At 41.9% G+C, this 23185-nt stretch overlaps 1 protein-coding gene across 2 annotated transcripts; it reads left to right on the top strand.

Annotated features, from left to right (window-relative positions):
• The first annotated feature begins 255 nt into the window (after positions 1-255).
• Positions 256-23039, top strand: LOC102235252 (V-type proton ATPase 116 kDa subunit a). Of its 2 annotated transcripts, none has more exons than XM_023341235.1 (22): positions 256-403; positions 1076-1232; positions 1362-1440; positions 2632-2729; positions 2861-2989; positions 3118-3200; positions 3841-3967; positions 4123-4205; positions 5783-5876; positions 7184-7396; positions 7795-7945; positions 9009-9148; positions 10569-10732; positions 11175-11265; positions 11962-12080; positions 14757-14973; positions 15450-15557; positions 17007-17207; positions 17939-17956; positions 19320-19437; positions 19551-19722; positions 21643-23039. In XM_023341235.1, the coding sequence occupies exons 2-22, from the start codon at positions 1116-1118 to the stop codon at positions 21734-21736; spliced, it is 2616 nt and encodes an 871-aa protein (XP_023197003.1). In that variant the 5' UTR covers positions 256-403; positions 1076-1115; the 3' UTR covers positions 21737-23039. The 2 variants fall into 2 exon arrangements, with proteins under 2 accessions (XP_023197003.1, XP_023197004.1); XM_023341236.1 differs by having other exon boundaries at positions 257-403; positions 17100-17207.
• The last annotated feature ends 146 nt before the right edge of the window (positions 23040-23185 follow it).

Genomic DNA, 23185 nt, shown 5'->3' on the forward strand with positions numbered 1-23185 from the left:
TTCCGGTTATGATTTTCGAAATAAAATAATTTCTAAATTTGATCTATTGCCAGCATCGTTTCGCTCAGTAGGAAGCGACAAATAATGTTATAATACTCAGATGTGCTCAAATAAATACGAATATGAATAGATATGCCATAAATATGAAAAAATGGCAGGTAAATATTAGACTTGTGACTGGAAAATGTTATTTTTTATAAAATAAACACTTGGTGGTATTTGAACCTCCCCGCTCGGTCTGATGGATCAGCCTGACGTCCCGCGGAGCGGAGCGGCGGAGCGGCGCAGCATCCAGCATCCCTGACGTCGTGACAGGCAGCAGGAAGAGCCGCTGCTCCTGGAGCCGGAGCTGCTGGTGGAGCTGCTGCTGCTGGTGGGACCTTCACTGGGAAGCTTGATACATGTGAGTATTTCGAGCTGTTTTCCAGCTTTCCAGCGTCAGACACTGTGGCAGCTTCATAGATAATAAGCCGTAGGAAGTGCGTCACTCAAATATTTCCTCTGTGTCGGAACACAGTGACCGCGTAGAGACTAGAGACTATCAGCGACAGCTGAAGTCCTAAATACCGGGAACTATAATGGTTTTACCGGCTTTGCCAGGTATGAGGCTCGGTTAGAGCGCTGATGGAGAATCCGAGGTGAGGATGAGGATGGCAGGCTGCAGCATCATGGCGTCCTTGAGCGCTGAAGGGCAGAGCTGCAGCGGGAGGGATGCTGGGACATCAGGCGGCCATGATGCCGAGTTCTGTGGGACCGGTTCTGATTTTCAGAACCGGTCCGATCATCAGGAGCTCACACAAAAGAATAAATAAAAAAAAAAAAAATTGAACGGAGCTCCAACGTAAATTTTTTTTTTAAAATTATTAATTTGTTTCATGTAATCGAATTAAGTATATCTAAGTAAATCTATTTAACAAGCTGTAATGTTAAACAAACATAATAAACTAAATTTTATTACACCGTTGTTGTTTTATTAAGTTGTAGCTCCATTCTGTTTTTTCAGTGCGTAAAGATGTGGCTGAATGTATCTGAGCTGCGTTTTCTAGTTTTCTGACTCCAGCCTCCTTGTTCTCAGTCTGTCACTATTGTAGCTGAGTTGGTGTGTGACGGTCACCATGGGGGAACTGTTCAGAAGTGAAGAGATGACACTGGCCCAGCTCTTCCTCCAGTCTGAGGCGGCCTACTGCTGCGTCAGCGAGCTGGGAGAACTGGGCATGGTCCAGTTCAGAGATGTATGTTCATAAATCCTAAATCCTGTTTCAAAATATTTGAATAAGTTTCAGACGTTCCTAGCATTTCCATTTGACGGAGTTGGTGATAATCATTTGTAATGGAGATGTCATTTGTTTTGTGTTGCACAGCTGAATCCAGATGTCAACGTATTCCAGCGCAAGTTTGTGAATGAAGTGAGAAGATGTGAGGAGATGGACAGGAAGCTAAGTGAGTGAAGATCACACTGTGTTGCTCTCGTTTATTAAGATCTGAAACCTGGAATTCAGCGTTGAATTAGAAAGTTACAATATTATCAACCAGGCATCTCTGAATATACTAGCCACAGTAATCTTAGTTTATGTAATTTTTTTTTACTCTTTAGAAGGTAATAAAAGATATATATATCTCAAACATAAATAATTTTGATAATCCTAATTGATAATAGGTTGTGGAATACACTTTAAATATACAAAATAAGCAAACAAAACAACAAGTAAAATGAATATTGAAGTCTTTGTAAACAAAATTGTCCTTTAAAAAAGGGCAAGTTGAGATCAAAGCACCAGACTGAAGACTTTTTATCATCCAGTTTTTGGTAGAAAGAGAGAAAAAAGAGATAAATGATTAATCATGCCAATGAAATAATTGAGTTTGTTTTAATTTATCATGTGATTAATTGATTTATTGATTATTGTGACATGACATGCCTACCTAACATATCATCTCAATGCTAAGCATGTAGCAGCAGCACAGATGCTAATGTCAGCGTCAACAGTTCACATTTTGTTTAAGTCTTTATTGGCTCTAATGGCCTTTATTTGATAGTTAATTGACAGAAAAGAGGGTAATGAGAGAAGGGGAAGACATGCAGCAAAGGGAATCGAACCTGCGACGGCCACGTCAAGGACTAAGGCCAATATGTGGGTTGTGCTTAACCCCTGCGCCACCACAGCACCCAACACAGTTCCCATTTTTAAATAAGTTTCATGAATGATCAGGACTTCCTGAAACATTGGAAAGTTGAATGGATATAATAGAACTTTGCACCAATTTGATGGTTGAAGAATGTGACAGACTGGTGACCTGTCCAGGGTGACCCCGCCTCTCGCCCGGAACGTTAGCTGGAGATAGACACCAGCATCTCCCGACCCCACTAGGGACAAGGGTGTTAGAAAATGGATGGATGAATGGATGAATAAATAAACAAGAAATTATAAACATCTTTGTTGTTGAGCTATTTGTTCAATAATTTAGCAGCGTTTTTCAAATGCAAATGTTGCTTTTTTGTCAATATATGGTGTTCGATCTGAGATCAATTAATTACAGAACCCAAAATTAACTTCAAATCCCACCACTACTATTTTTAGTGTATACAAAATCATTTTTTCTCTGTACATAACAGAATTTCTGGTCAAACAGGGTTTGTTGAGAAGGAGATCAAGAAGGCGAGCATCCCGATGGTGGACACTGGAGAGAATCCAGAAGTTCCTTTTCCGAGAGACATGATCGACCTGGAGGTTGGCACAAATCTTCCTCATTCAAACAAATGTTTCATCTGTAACACATATGGTTTTCTCTGCACTCAAATATTCAGCATCGTGTTTTAGCTTTCACACTATACGTAACCGTAATGCCTCACACTCGGCAGGCCACGTTTGAGAAGCTGGAGAATGAACTGAAGGAGATCAACACCAACCAAGAAGCCCTGAAGAAGAACTTCCTGGAGCTGACGGAACTCAAACACATCCTGCACAGAACCCAGCAATTCTTTGATGAGGTTTGCTCATGTGAACACACACATTCTCTGTTTGTACTTTGTTTAATGAAGAGCAGCATTGAAGCCAAACCAATAAAACAAATACATGGTTATCATGTAGAAGGAAGTGATGAAGATTTCTTTGCTAGATGGAAGATCCCAACCTGCTGGAGGAGTCGTCAGCGCTGATGGAGGGCAGTGAGGGGGGCCGTGGGGCCCCCCTCAGGCTGGGGTAATGAATGTATCAGCTTCCTGTTGTTTCAGCTGCTCATGTATTAACTTGGATGTGTTTTGACATATTAATTAAAAAAATCAACATCTTTGAAATATTATTTTAGACACTACTTTTAAAGTTCATATAATTTAGGGTTAGGGTTAAACAACAGTTTAGTTACATGCTGTCTTTAAGTTTATTAAAGATTTTTAATGAATAACTTGACAGAAGAAGTGACCCATTGTTAGAGCCTGCAACATTCATTTTTTTAATATTAACAATTAGCTGTCTTATCTTTTGGAGTTCCTATCTTTTTTTTCCTCATGTGATCTGTGTGTCAAAATGATACACAGATCACATGTTTCATCATGATGGTTATGAGTAACCTCGTTTAAAAAACATTCACACAAGAATTTTTGTGAGGGCTGACAAAAAAATCCTATCAACTGAGTTATTGAAAAAGTGAATTAGACTCAAACACACACGCACGCGCCCAAACACACACACACACACACTTTGTGTCTTTCTATCTTCACAAGGACTGCGCATTGATTTCCATTCATTTTTTATTAATTTCTATTGCCTGATCCTAACCTGAATCCTAAGTAATGAACCATAACTCAAAGACAGCACTTCTCCTAATGTGTTCTTCATGCAGGTTTGTTGCTGGAGTGATCAGCAGAGAGAGGATTCCCACCTTCGAGCGGATGCTGTGGAGGGTGTGTCGTGGTAATGTCTTCCTACGGAAGGCGGAGATTGAAGACCCTCTGGAGGACCCTACCACGGTCAGCATCAGACAGAAGGAGTTTCAGACAGAGCGCAGTAGTGGGCATGAATTAACTGTAGCTGAACAGCAAGCACAAAAGATTCAGGGGAAATTCTCCACACTAATTTATCCAAACTTGCTCTGTATTTTAATGTATCTTCCTTTTTCTTATAGGGGGACCAAGTTCACAAGTCGGTGTTCATCATCTTCTTCCAGGGTGATCAACTCAAGAACAGGGTGAAGAAGATCTGTGAAGGGTGGGCCAGCTGTTTTCCTGCTTTTCCTTCATATTGTTAACAGTCATGGCTTTAGATTGGAATATTGTTCAGCTAAAGTGAATATATGCTCTGAGTGAGTATCAATAAAAGCACATTCAGGAGGAGGGCACTTATCAACATAATCACAGTTTACTGGATTAATACGAGTTAAGGAATGGAAGAATATGGTAAGGATGAACCTGGAGGTTTTAGCTCATCAGGAGACTCCTTTGGTTTGTATATAGAGGAGAAGCAGTCCCCAGCTGCACTACTCCTCACTGTCTAGAGTCTCTCTTTCACACTGTGCACTAACATCTATCCTGATGAGAGATTGGATTGTCTCTAGTCTGTGTGAAATAAACAGCATTCTACACACAGTGAGGAAGGGTTTCTTCAGACCATTTTTCAGAGGATTCAGGGGTCTTGTGCCCCAGGGTGCATGGCATCATGCATTCTGGGACACATATCACCTCTTATAACTGGACATACAGGCATTATGTGTCTTTCATTATGGGTCCCTCTTGAAAATGAGATCTAGATCTCAATGGGGTTTACCTGATTAAATAAAGAATTATTAAATTATTAAAAATTAATAATTCATTTTTCCATATGTGAAAACATGAAATGGGAACTTGCAATTATTGGAATATATTAGAAATAGTGAGGTATGTCTGAAAGGGGCAGTATTACTGTGGTAAATGCATCATGGGTTGGTTTGCCTCATTCTTCTTCTCAAGAGAAGAAGAGGAGGAGGAAGAATAAATTCAGCTGTTTGATTCAGGTGTGAGGACTGTGATTAGATGCTCTCCATATGAGCTGTGCTCACTTGAGATCATAATGTAAAAATCAGGCTTAATGACAAACAAAGTCAGTGATTTTGGAGTGTCCATCACAAAGTCCTGAGAGCTGAGAAGGTGTGTGTGAGCAGGGAGGTGTGTGTGAGCAGAGAGGTGTGTGTGAGCAGGGAGGTGTGTGTGAGCAGGGAGGCCTCCAAACCTGGCTTAGTATCACTGGTTCTCGTTAGCAGGAGTGGGGCAAAATTATAGGGGACTTTTGTAAGTAGCTTGTGGGAGGAAAAAATGAAAAATTTGACCCAATTCAGGCATTTTAAAGGAAATTTGACCAAAAACAGTAGAAATGGAGGGAAACACATGAATATGCAGAAAGTTGTTAGAAAATCTCTCTACATAGTCTGGCATTTAGCAGCTTAAAATTGTATAGATAATCTTTACAGTCTAAAACAGGAAACTAATTTAATGTCACACATTTAAAATGGATGTTTTAGCTACTTAGCTAGTTTGAGCTGATTTCATTTGTACAACAAAAGACAACAAAGATTTTCATCTCATTTGATTTTAATTTACTGCAAGTTAGGGCTGGAATAGGTTCTGAATATACAAACCAAATATATTTGGTATAAAAACAAATCCCGTTAACATTTTTCCTTTTTGTCACTGGACAGTATTCAGAGAACTGCATTTAGTTTTGGGTTTTCATTTCATACTGGATTAGAGTCTTTGAAGTCTTAGAAACTGGGTTCAGTTCTGTCCACCTGATGATCCGGTGAATTCCTCCAGGTTCCGAGCGTCTCTCTACCCATGCCCAGAGACGCCCCAGGAGAGGAAAGAGATGCTGGCTGGAGTCAACAGCCGCATCGAGGACCTCCAAATGGTGAGTTGTTGTCTGTTTTAAGTAGAGTTTGTTTAGTCAAATAAATTACAGAAGCAGATGTTCAACTTGAGAGAATATTTAGCGAAAAGCTGAGATCTTCTGTTTAGCTGCTCTGCTCTTCCATAAATGACATGTTGTCTCTTTAAGCATGTTTTTATTGCACATTGACTCCAGAGAATTCACTTTTAGTTCAGTTTTATTACTTTATGTCTTTGCCAGATGAAAGATAAACCTCACCATGAACAAAGCAGACAGATTGAGGGGTTCTCCAGGATTTTATCTGTGCCTCAACTCCTCTCCAGCCTTTGTTCATACAGGATATTTATCAGAAAGGCTTTTGGGTCTCCTTGTTTTACTAGAACCCACCAAACAAAGCGGTAATTCATCAGGAACATTGTGCTGCAGAACACCTTTGTTCTGGCCTGTTCTCAGTTCTCTTTGATTAGAGGTGCTTTTCTGTGAGTTTATGAAAGTCTCATTGTGTAAAGATGTTTTCTTCTCCACAAGTGAATGGCAGGAAAAAAGCTTGGATTTGGCTGTAGAAGTTAGTCACCTCTGTGTGTGTTACACCCTGCTGTAATACAGAGCAGGCTTGGATTCAAAGAAAGAAAAAATAAGACATATCTTATGCATTCCAATAACATTATTAAATGGACTGAACTTGTACAGAGCTTTTCCAGTCGGAGTGTTTTACACACACAGGCCACATTCAGCCACGATGACTCATGGGCACACACTCACACACCGTCCTAATCGCTAGGCAACTTGGGGTTAAGAGTCTTGCTCAGGGACACAGTGGCATGAGACAGGAAGAGGCACATAAAAACGCATACACAAGCACGATTGCCTGCACTAAGGCCCTCCTCCTTTGTGACCAGGAGCGATGCACTTCTGTAGGTACAGAGCAGTGGGACGAGGTGGATGAGTTTGATTTTACAGATTATCTGTCTCATGTTAACAGTTTTAACAAATATGTAAAAAACATGTTTTTGTAAAAGTGACATACTGTAGCTTTACTGACTGTGATGCAGAACCAAGAGAAGAAAGTTATTGAAGAGATTTGTGGAGAATTGTTTTTCATGCTTTATGATAATGTTGGTTTTTGTACTGAAAGACTTTATTTAAGCCAATGTGCGATGTAGTGCACAGGACCAATTTTCTTTTCATGAATACCCCAGCTCTGGTTGTTATGACTACAAGCACAGCAATGTTTCCTTTGCTTATCCTGGAACATCCAGAGCAGAAATCCGGGCAGCTGGTTCTGGTCGGTACTGAAAGCTCTTCTTCCCCCTCCCCTACTGCTTTAGGTTCTGAACCAAACCGAAGACCACCGCCAGCGCGTGCTGCAGGCTGCCTCTAAGACCATGAGGGTTTGGTTCATCAAAGTGAGGAAGATGAAGGCCATCTATCACACCCTGAACCTCTGCAACATCGACGTCACTCAGAAATGTCTGATCGCTGAAGTGTGGTGTCCCGTCTCAGACCTGGACTCCATCCAGTTTGCTCTGCGCAGAGGAACGGTGTGTTGACCTGTTTATTGGTTCATTACACACACACACCCCCACACGGCTACCCTCCCCCCCGACCCCCTCACACACACACCCACCCCCCCACACACACACAACCCAGGTGTTTCAGCTTCATGTGGGTTATCAGCACTAAACTTCAAGGTTAATAATCCTCAGTGAAGTAGCTTCTATTGTAAAATTGATGAACTACTGAGTTAATTGATTCAAAAGTCTGTTTAATAAAAACAGCATTTCTAATTAGTGTGTCTAAAATTTTTTTAAAGACTGAAAATGTTCTTTCTATTTTTATTTTCAGAATTACAGTATGAGCACTTCAATACAAAAGTCACTGATTCCACTGGACGTATGATTGTTATACTGATCCTGAAAACGAAGGCTTTGTTTGACAGGAGAGGAGCGGCTCGACGGTGCCTTCCATCCTGAACAGGATGCAGACCAAGCAGACCCCACCAACCTTCAACAAGACCAACAAGTTCACGTCGGGCTTCCAGAACATCGTTGATGCCTATGGGATCGGGAACTACCGGGAAATAAATCCAGGTTTTACACAAAATGACTGTCTGCATCCTGAAGCTTGTGTCTGTGCCTGTTTGAATGAAACGAGAGACAATAAGTGTGACTATTTATATGTAGTTAACATAACTGATTAGCATAGCAGCATCAGGGCAGAGAAAATGCTGTGAAAAAGTATTTGAATCCTTAGTGAGTTTTATGATTTTTTTTTGTTCCACTTCAATATTTCCAGTGGACAAATTTTAATAGCAGCAAAGCATAACCTGAGTTTCACTTTATAATTTCATTTATTGAAGGAAAAACAATTCCAACCAACCAGAGCCTTTGTGTAAAGTATTGTATTGTTAGACCATTAAAGTCATGATATCATATTGAACCTTTCAAACAACAGGAAGTAGGCTGAAAGATCAGTAAAGTGATCGAAAGAAATTGAAGAACAGATGAGATTCACTGATAGCTTTCAGTTTGAAAGGCCTGGTGACTCCACAGTGGGAACCACTATCCACTGGTGGAGAAACCATGGAGCAGTGGAGAACCAAAATGAATGCAACGACTCATCCAGGAGGTCCAGAGGACATGAATGTGACGGTCTCCCTGCCTGATGGGTTTTTACCCTGCATAGCTCTGTATAATTAACAGGATGTCCTGCCTGTGGTTTAGCTTCGTTGATTGTTCGTGAGCAGAGCTCCCCAGAGACGAACATCCAGCGCTGTTAGGTTTCTCACATGGCCTCTGAAGATCGAACAGCTTCAGTCGAACCTGCTCCATCATTACACCGTTCCAGAAGAACAGATAACTAAATGTTCTAAATGTTTCACCGAGAGTTTCATGTCAAGTGATTTAGAAATGACATGGTTTATTTATCATTTTTAATAGTTGTGTTCCCAGCAACGTGCATGAAAGTATTGGCACCATAGGACAATAAAAACTGGAATAAATTTCAAATTTCAAGTATTAGCTTCTTTCCATGTGATTCCAGTTCTGTTTAAATGACTGAAGGCATTTATTACCATCATATTATCTAAACTTCACAGTTTAGTTATTGATATGAACATTGACCGTTGCCATCTTTTCCTCTCCTGTGCTGCAGCTCCATACACCATTATCACCTTTCCCTTCCTGTTTGCTGTGATGTTTGGTGATATGGGTCATGGGGTGTTGATGACCGCTGCTGCCCTGTACTTGGTCCTCAGAGAGAGTCGAATCCTCGCACAGAAAAGCGACAACGAGGTACCAGTGCTCAGAAAAACACCAGGGGCCTCGTGCATAAAAGAGTGCGCAGTGCACACTACTTGGCATATGGAAACATTTAGAAAAGTGCAGAGCACAAAAAAAAAATCGGATGCACGCACGTGGACGCACACCTTTCCTTTATAAATCCTAATTTGCGGGAAACAGAGCACAGCTGCTGGTCCGCCCTGTCGCCTCCATAAATACATATGTAAATTAGTATAAATACGCGGAAGTCTGCCACCACGTGAAGCAATAACCATGGCAACATCCTTGTTTGAAGCAGTATAAGTATTTACAATAACAATGCTTATATATTTCATTTTAAAGGTGCTTTGAGGACACATAATGTCACCTCACAAAAATAAAAATACATTTTAAAGAAAAAAAAAAATCCAAATAAAAAAATAAAGAGATCCGGCCTGTTTGAACAGCAGAGCATTCAGAAGGGATTTAAAGACAGACAGCGAGTCAGAGAGTCCTTTGAGTGGGAATGTGGACGTTTATTCTAAATAGTAGATGCTTTATGTCCATAAGGCGCATTCACAAAGCGGGCGACTTGACTGAAGGAAGACTGCAGCTGGACCGGTACCGGTACCACATGGCTCCTTCTTTAAGTTTTTCCCAGAGCTCCAGGATGATCAGTCTGGATTAATCTAAACGCTCATAAACCATCATCAACATTTCCCAGCAGATCATTATGGTCTCTGTACACAGGTTCCCTCTGAATCCTTTCGTTGGCGATGTTCTCCATCAGAGCCACAATTACTCGGTTCACCTTTGCGCAGCTACTTATATACGTGTGATTGCATACACACCTTGATCACCTTAAAAATAATCACACCTGTTGATTATTTTTAATCAGCAGGTTGGAGTTAATCTGCTGATCCAATTTTAGTGAGAATGAAATTACCCCAGGCATTTTGCGTTTCGGCGCACGGACCGATGCGTTACATCTTTATGAAACAAAAACTGAGAAAAAGTACTATTTACATTCGAGCGAGGTTTTTACTTACTTTTATTTTTATTTTCTTTATTTTGTGTGTGTGTTAGCTTATTGTTTGAGGATAAATGCGGTTCAGTTTCATCGTTTACGTTTAAACAATAAAATATTAAAATCTTGAAAAACATCGGGTTTGATGCTTCTTGGTCTAAATAAAACTGAATGTAGTCAGATTTCAGTGTATTTAGGTGAGCTGTGATGCTTTGTAGTTTGATATTGTCCACACATTTTCACGCCAGCAAAAAAGTGTGCGTACATTTAGCAAACTTTGACGCAAAGTAAATTTTTATACATGCCGACTTGTGCATAAAATATGGCGCCGCACTTTTTTGTGTGCACGGATGCTTTATGCATGAGGCCCCAGAGACCCACAACCCAGGCAGAGAGGCCGTCTAAAGCTGTCCTTTGGGATTGCAGATGTTCAACATGATTTTTGCTGGTCGCTACATCGTCCTTCTGATGGGGATCTTCTCAGTCTACACAGGCATCATCTACAACGACTGCTTCTCCAAGTCTCTGAACATGTTTGGCTCTGGTTGGAGCGTCAGGCCCATGTTCAATCCTAAAGGAGCCAACTGGTCGTAAGTCAGCTGCTCTCTTCAGCTTCCCTCAAGTCAAATGTCATAATTCTGTCTGAGCTCTTAATCAGAGTCATTTACACCTTTGTCAGAACCTGGAAACAGTAGCTAATCTATGAAAGGTGTGCCTAACTCATTTTCATTTTGAGCCAAATCAAGGTCATGAATATCCTCAAAGGGCCGGTTGTGGCACTGACAAAACGACCCTAAAATAAATAGCTGCATTCTATGAGTGCTTCTTATGAAATGATATTGAACATTGTTTTATATTTGGCACTAAATAAAAACTGCTGTAATTTGATTGGTAAAATATCTAACCCTCAATTGTTATCTTGAAAGTACTTTTTATGTGGCCCTCTGAACTCTGGAGAGCCACATAAAAAGCTATGCTGGATTTGGCCCCTGGGCCTGGAGTTTAACACGATTTGCTGTTAATTTGTCCCAGGTCTGAGACCCTTGATGGGAATGCAGTTCTCCAGTTAGATCCAGCTGTTCCTGGGGTCTTCAACGGACCCTATCCTCTTGGGATTGACCCGGTAAACCACTGACACAATTATTAAACCACAAAGTCATGTATATTTCATATCTCTCAATACAAAAGGCTGAATCTGCATTGATCTATCCTGTATTAATGTCTTAACTCATAAGATATAAATTCAGTTTAGGGCTGATGATTATTTTACTAATCGATTATTCTACTGAATATCCTGACGATTAATTGTATAAAAACAATTGGTACATTCTGCAGGTTTTTCATTTAACCACATAACCCTTTTTATACAATATCGAAATACATCGAAAGAACTAAATAAACAAATAATTCAATTTTTGCATAAGAAAATCAGCATTTTATTGTAATAACAACATTGGTGAACACAAAGGATGCATCTAAAAAATCCTCTTTACATCAGTATGTGAAAAGCTCAACCTTTCTTTCTGCTGGACTTAGCATCAATACATTAAATGTTATATATATACAGTATATACAGTATATATATATATATATATATATATAGTATACACGTATATACAGTATATGTTGTTCTTTTTGTAAATGTTCTTTTTGACTTTGTATGCAGTTAACAATTAATCAATTACTGATGATTATTTCAATAGAAAAAAATCATTGTTTCAGCCCTACATCAGTTTATCACATGTGCAAACAGCTTAATAATGACAAACAAGTATTTTGGATTAAATAAACGATGAGCCGCACCGTGTTGTCTTTGCAGATCTGGAATGTTGCTACCAACAAGCTGACTTTCCTGAACTCATTCAAGATGAAGATGTCAGTGATCCTCGGCGTCATCCACATGCTGTTTGGAGTCTCTCTGAGTCTCTTCAACCACCTGTACGATTTCCTGAGCTGCACACTCATGTGTTTTTCTTCACGTTTATTGTGGACAACATTATCTTCATTCGAGTGACTATCTGGTGTAACTTTCATAATATTTGTATGCCCCCAGAACAAACTGGGAGCATACTTTTGCTCATACAGTTAAAAGCAGATAGTTTTAACATTCCTGTACCTACATGGGCTGAAATGCCACTCAGAGAGAAAGGACACTCACAAAAAGCAACATTAAATGGGAGATTATAGTTTGCAAATTGTGAATTGTTTTGCTGCAGGAAGGATTGGTGCACGCCCCCACAAAAAAGGATGTTTTTTTTATTCAGGAACAAACATGTTGAAATTTTTAGTCACATTTTAAGACTTTAAATGTTGTACAATTCCACCAAATTGGCTACAAAGTGGCTGAAGGACAACAAAATCAGTGTTTTAGACTCTCCTTCACAAAGTCTTGATCTCAGTCACAGAGAAAATGCTAGTGGGCAGAGCTGTGAAGGCGTGTGTGCGTGCGTGGGGTTGTGTGTGTGGGTGTGTCCATCCATCCATCCATCCATCCATCCATCCATCCATCCATCTTCTTCCGCTTATCCGAGGTCGGGTCGCGGGGGTAGCAGCTTCAGAAGGGAGGCCCAGACTTCCCTCTCCCCAGCCACTTCTTCTAGCTCCTCCGGGGGAATCCCGAGGCGTTCCCAGGCCAGCCGAGAGACATAGTCCCTCCAGCGTGTCCTGGGTCTTCCCCGGGGCCTCCTCCCGGTGGGACGTGCCCGGAACACCTCACCAGGGAGGCGTCCAGGAGGCATCCTGACCAGATGCCCGAGCCACCTCAACTGGCTCCTCTCGATGTGAAGGAGCAGCGGCTCTACTCTGAGTCCCTCCCGGATGACTGAGCTTCTCACCCTATCTCTAAGGGAGAGCCCAGCCACCCTACGGAGAAAACCCATTTCGGCCGCTTGTATCCGCGATCTCGTTCTTTCGGTCATGACCCAAAGCTCATGACCATAGATGAGGGTGGGAACGTAGATCGACCGGTAAATCGAGAGCTTCGCTTTTTGGCTCAGCTCTCTCTTCACCACGACGGACCGGTACAGCGCCCGCTTGACAGCAGACGCTGCGCCAATCCGCCTGTCGATCTCCCGCTCCCTTCTTCCCCCATTCGTGAACAAGATCCCGAGATACTTAAACTCCTCCACTTGGGGCAGGACACCCCCCCTGACCCGGAGAAGGCACTCTACCCTTTTCCGGCTCAAGACCATGGCCTCGGATTTGGAGGCACTGATCCCCATCCCGGCCGCTTCACACTCGGCTGCGAACCGCTCCAGCGAGAGCTGCAGATCACGATCTGATGAAGCCAAAAGGACCACATTGTCCGCGAAAGGCCACCAAATCGGATCCCCTCGACACCTTGGCTGCGCCTAGAAATTCTGTCCATGAAAGTGATGAACAGAATCGGTGACAAAGGGCAGCCCTGGCGGAGTCCAACTCTCACCGGAAACGAGCCCGACTTACTGCCGGCAATGCGGACCAGACTCTGACACCGGTCATACAGGGACCTGACAGCCCGTATCAAAGGGCCCGGTACCCCATACTCCCGGAGAACCCCCCACAGGGCTCCCCGAGGGACACGGTCGAACGCCTTCTCCAAGTCCACAAAACACATGTAGACTGGTTGGGCGAACTCCCATGCACCCTCCAGGACCCTGCCGAGGGTGTAGAGCTGGTCCAGTGTTCCACGACCAGGACGAAAACCACACTGCTCTTCCTGAATCCGAGGTTCGACTATCCGACGGACCCTCCTCTCCAGGACCCCTGAATAGACCTTGCCAGGGAGGCTTAAGAGTGTGACCCCTCTATAATTGGAGCACACCCTCTGGTCCCCCTTTTTGAACAGGGGGACCACCACCCCAGTCTGCCAATCCAGGGGAACTGCCCCCGATGTCCATGCGACATTGAAGAGTCGCGTCAACCAACACAACCCTACAACATCCAGAGCCTTAAGGAACTCCGGGCGGATCTCATCCACCCCCGGAGCCTTGCCACCGAGGAGCTTTTTAACCACCTCGGCGACCTCGCCCCCAGAGATTGGAGAGCCCAACCCAGAGTCCCCAGGCTCCGCTTCCTCAGTGGAAGGCATGTTGGTGGGATTGAGGAGGTCTTCGAAGTACTCTGCCCACCGGCCCACAACGTCCCGAGTAGAGGTCAGCAGCACACCATCCCCACTATAAACAGTGTTGGTGCTGCACCGCTTCCCCCCCCTGAGACGCCGGATGGTGGACCAGAATCGCCTCGAAGCCGTACGGAAGTCTTTCTCCATGGCCTCTCCAAACTCCTCCCACGCCCGAGTTTTTGCCTCAGCAACCGCCCGAGCCGCATGCCGTGGGTGTGTGTGTGTAACAAATCAGTACCACCAGTTCTGTCAGGAGAAAATGGATGGAAACTTCTGATTTCTTCTGAAAAACTGGGAAAAAAATCAAACAAACAAACAAAAAATACCCTTAAATATTTTGACATTTAGCAAATCGAAATAATTTAGTTAATCCTAGATGACCTAAAACAGGAAAATCTTAGTCAGAATGAAGAAAAAAGACTTTATCTTGTTATAGAGTAGATATACATATTTAGTACCTTTTGCAGATCTCTGATGTTGACCATGTTCTTCTCCAACTTGCTGCTCTGCAGGTACTTTAAGAAGCCTCTGAACATCTTTCTGGGCTTCATCCCAGAAATAGTCTTCATGTCCAGCCTGTTTGGTTACCTCATCCTGCTCGTCTTCTACAAGTGGACCGCATATGATGCCTTCACCTCTAAAGACGCCCCAAGCCTGCTCATCCACTTCATCAACATGTGTCTGTTTAACTACAACGACCCAACCAACAAACCTCTCTACGCCGGCCAGGTCCTCCTCCCAGACCCACCCCTGATCCTAACCCTCCTCACTTTTACTTTACCTTTCTGACATATGATGTAAACTAAAGGATTTGATCATCAGCTATAAGCGGCAGGTTTAGAGAACAATTCAGGTGCATCTCAAGAAATGAGAATATTATAGTACAGTTTATTTAAGTTTGACCTTTATGAAATTTTTTTTTACATATCTGCTGAGACTGTCACTATGTCGTGACAGTTTGTGAGACAGATAATCTGGAAAATAAAAATGGAGCTCCTCTTCCTTCTCCCACTGCTAGATTTGGTCTCTGCTACACTGCAGCTAGCATAGCCAGTCATTAATGCTAAGGCTATTAGCAGAGGGTATGATTGACAGCACTAAGACCTGCCTCTTGGCTCTGATTGGCAGCTTTTGGATCTGGTTAAAGTAGCCATTTTTGACGTGTTGAGGGATCTGCTGCTGACTCTGCTCTGCCTCCCCTGCAGATGGGGATCCAGGTCCTGCTGGTGCTCATTGCCCTGGCCTGTGTTCCCTGTATGCTGATAGTAAAGACCATGGTGCTTCGGCGTCAGCACCTGTGGAAACGGCATCTGGTAAGTGACCCCTGCCCCACCCATGTCTTCCAACTAAATTTAATGCTTTACTGTCAATTGGACCTTTCTCACCCTTATGTTGTCATTCATTTCACTGCACGTTGTGCCGTATAAAGTGAATTGTTGTGTTGCTGTAAAAATGCTTAAAGCCTGTCTTCTGAATAAGCCCATTGTTTGATGGAAGAGAAGTCTTTGTCAGAGGGGACTGGGCTGTCCTCAGTCTGACCATCTGCTTATTTCAGTCTGTCCTTCAGACTTGAACAGATATGAAAAGTTTATAAATGAAATAAATGTTTCTACTCCATGTTGGAAAGCAACAGAATATTCACCATTTTCCCCATGTTCACATGATCCACTGTTCACTTTGAGTCAGTCAAAAATTGCTGACTCTCACACATTCAATACATTTTAGATAGTTTGTATTACAGTCATATTCAATAAATAAGAATATTATTTTTCAGTATCTCCACCACAAATGATGGAAATTTATTTCTCTGCATTATGATGATTTTTTTTTTTTGCTTACAGTCAATGAAAGCGAAATAATTTAATAAAAATGCAATGGTCTTAATGAAAAATGAACTCAGTGGAATTTCTTGAATATGCCTGTATGATCTTTGTTTCTGATATGGAATGTTCAAAAATTCTTTTATAACTTCTCAAATGGAAACTTTATCCTTTCAGTAAACAAACAAAAATAAAAATCATCTGTCATTTTTTCATGTATTTGTCACATCTCTAAATGTTTCCACTTATTTCTGTGACCATTCCTGCTCTCCAGCATTCTCAGCAGCAGGTAGAGCAGAAGCTGTTCTATTATTTATAATCTGAGAAAGAAGGTCCTCACCAACACGATGGTGTCTCCATCAGACCAACACGATGGTGTCTCCATCAGACCAACATGATGGTGTCTCCATCAGACCAACACGATGGTGTCTCCATCAGACCAACACGATGGTGTCTCCATCAGACCAACACGATGGTGTCTCCATCAGAGGTCACCAGGAGACATCTGTCTCTTTTGCGTGGGAACAACATGTTTTGTTCACTTGACCAGGATTCTGATCCCAGGGCAGAGACACTGACTGCTGATACTGCTTCTGTTCTCTGCTTGTCTTCCATACTTTCTCTCATGAACTACACTATTTAGCTGTTTACATGTAAGAATTTTCATTATTATTGTCCCGTTTATGCAAATTGTTACATTTGCATAAATAAAATGGATGCATCATCCATTAGAGTTTGGAATGAAATTACATGTTGCCTTTTAAAAATGATGATGCCACTTAACATTCTCTTGTTTTTTTAAAGGCTGGTCTGCTTGCAGATCCTTTCTGTATTTGTCTTGTCTCACTGTTTGGCCATCCTGTTTCATGTGAACTGAGGACAAAAAGTTCCTTCTAAGGCTTGCTTTATGCTAGACACAGCTCTTGTGGCTTTTGTATCTAGTCACAGAAGAGGGAAGAAACCCCTGCAGAGAATCTAGAGCAGTCTTTAGAGCAAACAGGGGTGTCCTCATCATGCACCGGACTCACCCAACAGGGCACGCAGAAGTTCGGAGGGGTGCGGGTGGGCAACGGGCCCACGGAGGACGAGGCTGGCATCATGGACCACGACCAGCTCTCCCAGCACTCCGACGAAGGAGACGAGGTGAGCCCCTTTCACCACATGCAAAATGTTTAGATGGAAAAATAAAAGATTTATTGGCATTGCAGCCTGTCACATTACACCATGTGGCATTACAAATGTGCAACAGTCCTTGGTTTGTCTGAGATATATTTGCGTAGTAAATCACATTTTTGCTGTTGTGCAACGGGGGGTTAGCTGGAAACATGTTAAAGGAAGATATGCGAGGCAGAAGCAGATGACAGAGAGATTTCCCATTGCAGAAACATAAATGCTGTTTTTTCTGGGAGCTGGCTGGAGGGATTTCTGAATATAACACGCTCATTCTGAAGGATTCTTTTTTAGATGCACGCAAACGTAGACGCCAAACTAACCGCATCTTTAAAGAGGCATTCAACACAACTCGCATGATAAATGGATATTAACGTATTTACCATCAACCCAATCCTTCCTACCATAAATACTTTGCAAGGAAGCATCGATTTTAGATCTGGAATTTGAGGAGAAATGCTTTAAAGTTGTCTAAATCACATAATTTTTATTATTTCTTACTACATTTGTTATGCTGTATATTTCTCCTGTTGGACTGCGAAATTAGTTTTTAGTATTTGACACATAAACAGTCATGAGTGATATAGAATCAGTGATATCTAGTATGAACTACAGCAGTTAGAAACGCCCAGTCAGGTTGTGTGGATCACATGGTTTTGTCCTTGAATTCCTGCCCTAATCTTTCCCTTTTCCTTACTTTCAAGCACTCAGAAGAAGAACCGGTGAGAGCTCCAGTTTTGCATCTTCTTAGCATGTCTGAAAGCTGCCTCGCCCAGTTTGATTTACTACTTCCAAATTCCAGGATGTCTTCTGAAAGTGCATTATTAGCACATATGTAGCCTTTTCCTTATGAGTGCAATTCTCTGTGCCAGGCACGCATGTGTTGGTAATTATGAATGTCTATGTTTGAGCATGCAACTCTAAGTTTACTGATCTATAAAAACTGGGCAAACACAAACAAGTCTGGATTCACAGTTCACTCTGGATTTTTCCGTACTCCCCATCTTTAAAACAAGAAAGAGAAAGAGCTGAAACTTTAATAAATCTATTCTAACGTCATTCCACTACTCTGTAAATAAACCACACCACTTTGTTTTGGTCACTATTATTACTGTTTTGTTCTGATTTGCCATTCCTCCTCCAGCACTGCCTCTGTGAACTCTGTTTTTAAAAGTCAAAGGACAAAAGAAAACTTTGTAAAGAGGAAACCAAGCAGGTTCCAAGCCCAAGTCAACAATGTTAAGTAGACCAATGGCCTCCAGTGTTTCCCCCTTCCTGCTGCTTTGAAACAGGAAAGGATAGTCCTGGTTGGGGATGGAAAGAACACAGGGAATGTGTTGACCCGTCAGGATACAATAGCTGTGATCCTGCTGAGGAAAATGATGAAATGAAACCAAACAAACTGCTTCGCTTTGCTTTCAGCTCCACTACATCTAAATCTCCACTCTAATTGAATTATAGCTACTTTTTAGGATACTAATACCTTAAAAATATATCCATTTTAATACAGTGATACAGTCCTACTTTTCTTATATATATCTTGGATTACTTCTTAAGGCCTCCACGTTCTCCACCTGAACAGAGGAATGTTCTCTCTCCCAGCGATGCAAGAACTCAAGAACTGCAATCCTGATTTTGGAGTTCTTGCAGGTTTTTCTTTTTCTTGCGTACTGTCAGAGAAATATGAAGTTAGGGTGCTGCAGTGGGAGAAACCTCCTGGTGGCTCTGAATGCGACCTCTTGTGAAGTATGAAATGTATTGTCCAGAAAGCCGTTGTTCTTGTTGCCGCAGCAGAGAGGATTCACTATGACAGCCTGTGGAGTGCAGGGTGCATCGGACCTTTTGTGAAACCAGTGATGCACCTTTCTCTGGCTACAAATATCACTGGAAAAGCTCCAAATAACTGTCTGTTACATGGAAAATACTGTGTTTATTTTTCAGGCAGTATTTTAACTGTTGCTAAAATACTGTCTTTTACTCAACATAGAAATAGTTTGAGGTAAAGCTTTCAATATGAGCCAGAAGAAGTGACAACCTTTTCTGAGATGCTATGTGCTAGGTGACGTTCTGCTTCCTCCTGTACAGTTTAACTTTGGTGATGTGGCCGTCCATCAGGCCATCCACACCATAGAGTACTGTCTGGGTTGCATCTCCAACACAGCCTCCTATCTGCGCCTCTGGGCCCTCAGCCTCGCCCACGCACGTGAGTGACTCTCTGTGATCGAACAGCCGGGCTGTAACAGAACAAACCTAACTCACTGTAAGCAGTCAGATGTTCCATGTCCTGGCGCTAACATGACTGTGTTGTGTCTGCAGAGCTGTCTGAGGTGCTCTGGTCTATGGTGATGCACTTGGGTCTGTCCTCTCGCAGTGGAGGCGGCTTCTTTGGCCTGTCAATCATCTTCTCTGCTTTCGCCACTCTCACTGTTTGCATCCTGCTCATCATGGAGGGACTGTCAGCTTTCCTGCATGCCCTGCGCCTGCACTGGTCAGTACACACATGCACAGAGCAAAACACAAAGGAGATGGAGGAGATAGGTTGTTTTCACAGATTATCTGACATGATGACATCTTTAACAAATGTGGAGAAAACATTAATTTTTATTAAAGTTATATACTGCAGCTTGAATAAAATTACCTAGCAGTTTTTGAGAAGTCTGGATTGTTTAATGTATGTTTTTCATGTGGCCTATGACTGTTGCTTGTGGGGAGAGACATTTCAGTAATAGAAAAAATGTAAGCAACCTACTTGCATAATGTAAGTGAACTGGATGTAAAATTCATGAGCAGTAAATATTGTCCTAGTATCAGTATTGGACCAAAGAAAGCAAGGCAGTTGCAAGCCTTTAAATTGTGATTCTTTTGATAGGTCAGATAGACTCAAAAAAATTATAATACCAGTTGTTGGGGGGGGGGAGGTGCCCAATTTAATTTTTTGTCATGGGGCCCAACATTCCTGGCGGCGCCCCTGGTTAGGAGTGATCATATTACACACAACATTCAAACACACATCAGTTCTGATCAAGCATTTGTTCATCTCTAAAGCACTTTGTGTTCCACCTCACTGCATAAAAAGTGTTTTATGAATAAAGTTTGATTAAAGTATCATTTCTAAGTTAACCTCTGCCAGTTTCACCGCCTTACATTCACATGAGGAATGTTAATGATGAGATACTACAGAGTTAGTTTATAACAGGAATCCAGGACAGGTCAGGAGCTCCATCATCTCCTGGTACCACCAGTACTCCACTGATCCACCTGGTACCAGAGAGGGTGGATGAATGATAGGGAGGATCATTACAGCATACCAACCTTGTGAGGTCCAGCTGGGCCATAACAACAGTGAAAACTTGTGGAGCAAATGCTTCAGTATCTTTGGAATAGTAAAGGATACATACAGATACATATTCATATTCAACACTGGAGGAGAACGGGCTACGGTGAATGCGTTTGGGTCAACGTGGCTCTAGTGTAGCACTTTAACTGCTCAGCATGACACCAAAAGGACCATAAACTGGCAAAACCAACTAATATCAATGCAGGTAGTCACTCTGTTTTATTATAATTTTGGTTACATTATTTGCTTTTTTAAAATCAAAATGATAATAGTTTGATTTAATATGGAATCGTTTATTTCATTGTAGATGTAACTGAAAGCCCACTGTCTGTTGCAACAGGGTTCTTTCATCATTAAAGCTGTTTTCACAAAGATGACTGAATGGAAATGTGTTCAAACGAAGCCACAGTCAGTGACCAGTCTGCCTTTCACACTCACTGCTGAGGAACTCTCTCCTACACAGAGACACACACAAATACACACCCACCAGAGTCAGTTTTCCACCTCCCCAGCTGTGGAGAGAAGCAGATAGAGGAATCTCTTATTTCTAGCCTCCTCTTTAAGTGTTGCCCTCTGAGCGCTCTAGCTGGCCAAATATTTGCCACAACTGGGAGACATTCCTGGGCACTCCCTTTGCCGACTGAGGCCAAAATGCAGCTCCTGCTGGAACACACTTTGACTTTTCCCTATTGAAATGATGTCATCCAGGCCTGTCCTTGTCTGGGAGTAGGATGCAGATTTATGTGTTGAGGTTTATGTGACAACTCAGACGGATTTACCATTGGGGAAACACACCATGTTCTATTTAAATAAAACAATTATCTTTTTTTTATTAACAAAAAAAAGCTTGGAAGGAAAATGGAGGGCCACCTGAAACGCAAACCACTTAGCAAACAAGACTCTGGATGTGCTTAAGCCAGACAATCAGGTCTTCACTCCTCTAAACGTTTCTTGCTTTATCACTAATGTGTGCTCTTTTGCGCATTTAACCTCAACTTTATATTAATTAGACTTGATTTAACTTTAATATGTTGAACAAATCTTTTTTTCCTCCTGGTGTTTTCCCCTTAGGGTGGAATTCCAGAACAAGTTCTACACAGGTCAGGGCTTCAAATTCGTCCCCTTCTCATTTGAGAGCATCCTGGAGGGGCGCTTCGATGACTGACCGGTCCAGGCCCGACCACAGTGCAGTCACAGTCCCCATCCAGTCCACTCTGCTTTGACAATGTGTTTGTGTGCACAAGACCTACTGCGGCTCTCTGTCTCCCTCTAGTGGCATCTAGTGAATCAGTGTTATGCATGAGATGTAACGGTCCTTCTGAAGACATTTCCAGCGTGCTGCCTTCACATGGCAATAATGAGTTGTTGTTTCTGTCATCCTTTGTCGTAAAATGTCAGCCTTCCTTCATTTTGCTTTTATCTTTCATGGCGAGTTATGTTTGTGTTGAGAGAACGTCTTAATCACTCGGTCTTATTTTGTTTTCTCAGTTCAGAGATAACAGATAGGGCTCTAGAAAGGAGCCTGAGTAATGTTTGAGTTTTAAAACCACTTCAGCATCTCAGCTCATTTTCAGTATAATGAATGGATGAGTATTCACTGACTGTTTATCACCGTCAGTGATTAACACTCAGTCAAATGTTCTCACTTATAGTTCTGAGTTCAGGACTATAAGTTAAGTTAAAAGTTAAAGACAAGTTAAAAGTTGAAACCAAAAAAATCTGAAAATGCATCAATTAAAATAAAGGTGATCAGAGTTCCCACACAGTCTGGAAAAGTACGGAATTTCTTTTCAGCATGTTCCAGGCCTGGATATGTGTGGAAAAACAAAATAAGTGTATGGAAAAGTATTTATTTATTTGCTGTCCCATTGTCTAGATATTCTGGTTTGTTCTTAATTTTCTCTCATATATTCTGTCTTGTTCCTCGCTTCTGTCCTTTCTTTTCATTCTCACTTGTGTCCTTTCTTCCTCTCTCCTTCCCTCTATCTCTTCCTTATCCTCTTACTTCCCCCTTTTTGTCCTTTCTCTCTCTTGTCCTTTTTCTTTCCTTCCTTGTGCCCCATGTCCCTTCATCTTTCCTTTGTTTCTTCTTTCATTTGTCTCCTTTCTTCCTCTCTTGTGGCCCTCATTCTCTCCTTCCCTATGTCTTCTCTTCTTTTTGCCTTTCTTCCTTCATGTTTGGTTCCTTCCTTCAGTCATAGAAAATCATCTCCAATTATTTGACAACCCCCCCCCCCCATTTTATATCTTTTGCATCTCACAATCATCCTATTACTGTAATTTATATCAAGATTGTGGATTGTATTCTATCTTGGTGTAAAAATAAAAGTTTATCTTTAAATGTGGGACTGATTTGCTCCATCTAGAAAACTGAACCAAGCTGTTCCTGGTGATGTACTGTGGTTTCTGATGTTCATGTCTGACCTGTGTGAACTCTGTGGTTAATTAAAGCTGGAGTGTCCAAACAACATGCTGCGTGAGATCTTTTTTTAAAATGCTTCCTACGTGACACAGACTGAACTTGCTGTACTTTCAGAAAATAGCCGTTTGTGGCCAATCAACAGAACTTGGTGGTGATTCGAGGTAAGAAACATTGAATCCATGAGGTCTAAAT

The sequence above is a fragment of the Xiphophorus maculatus genome, chromosome 10, assembly GCF_002775205.1.
Source record: "Xiphophorus maculatus strain JP 163 A chromosome 10, X_maculatus-5.0-male, whole genome shotgun sequence".
Taxonomy (NCBI): Eukaryota; Metazoa; Chordata; class Actinopteri; order Cyprinodontiformes; family Poeciliidae; genus Xiphophorus; species Xiphophorus maculatus.

Excerpts from the sequence above, each read along its gene's own strand:
- LOC102235252 (XM_023341235.1), top strand. The coding sequence starts at position 1,116 with ATGGGGGAACTGTTCAGAAGTGAAGAGATGACACTGGCCCAGCTCTTC. Across the intron at positions 1,441-2,631 it reads GGAGATGGACAGGAAGCTAA|GGTTTGTTGAGAAGGAGATC; the intron begins GTGAGTGAAGAT and ends CTGGTCAAACAG. Across the intron at positions 15,558-17,006 it reads ACCTGTGGAAACGGCATCTG|TCACAGAAGAGGGAAGAAAC; the intron begins GTAAGTGACCCC and ends TTTTGTATCTAG.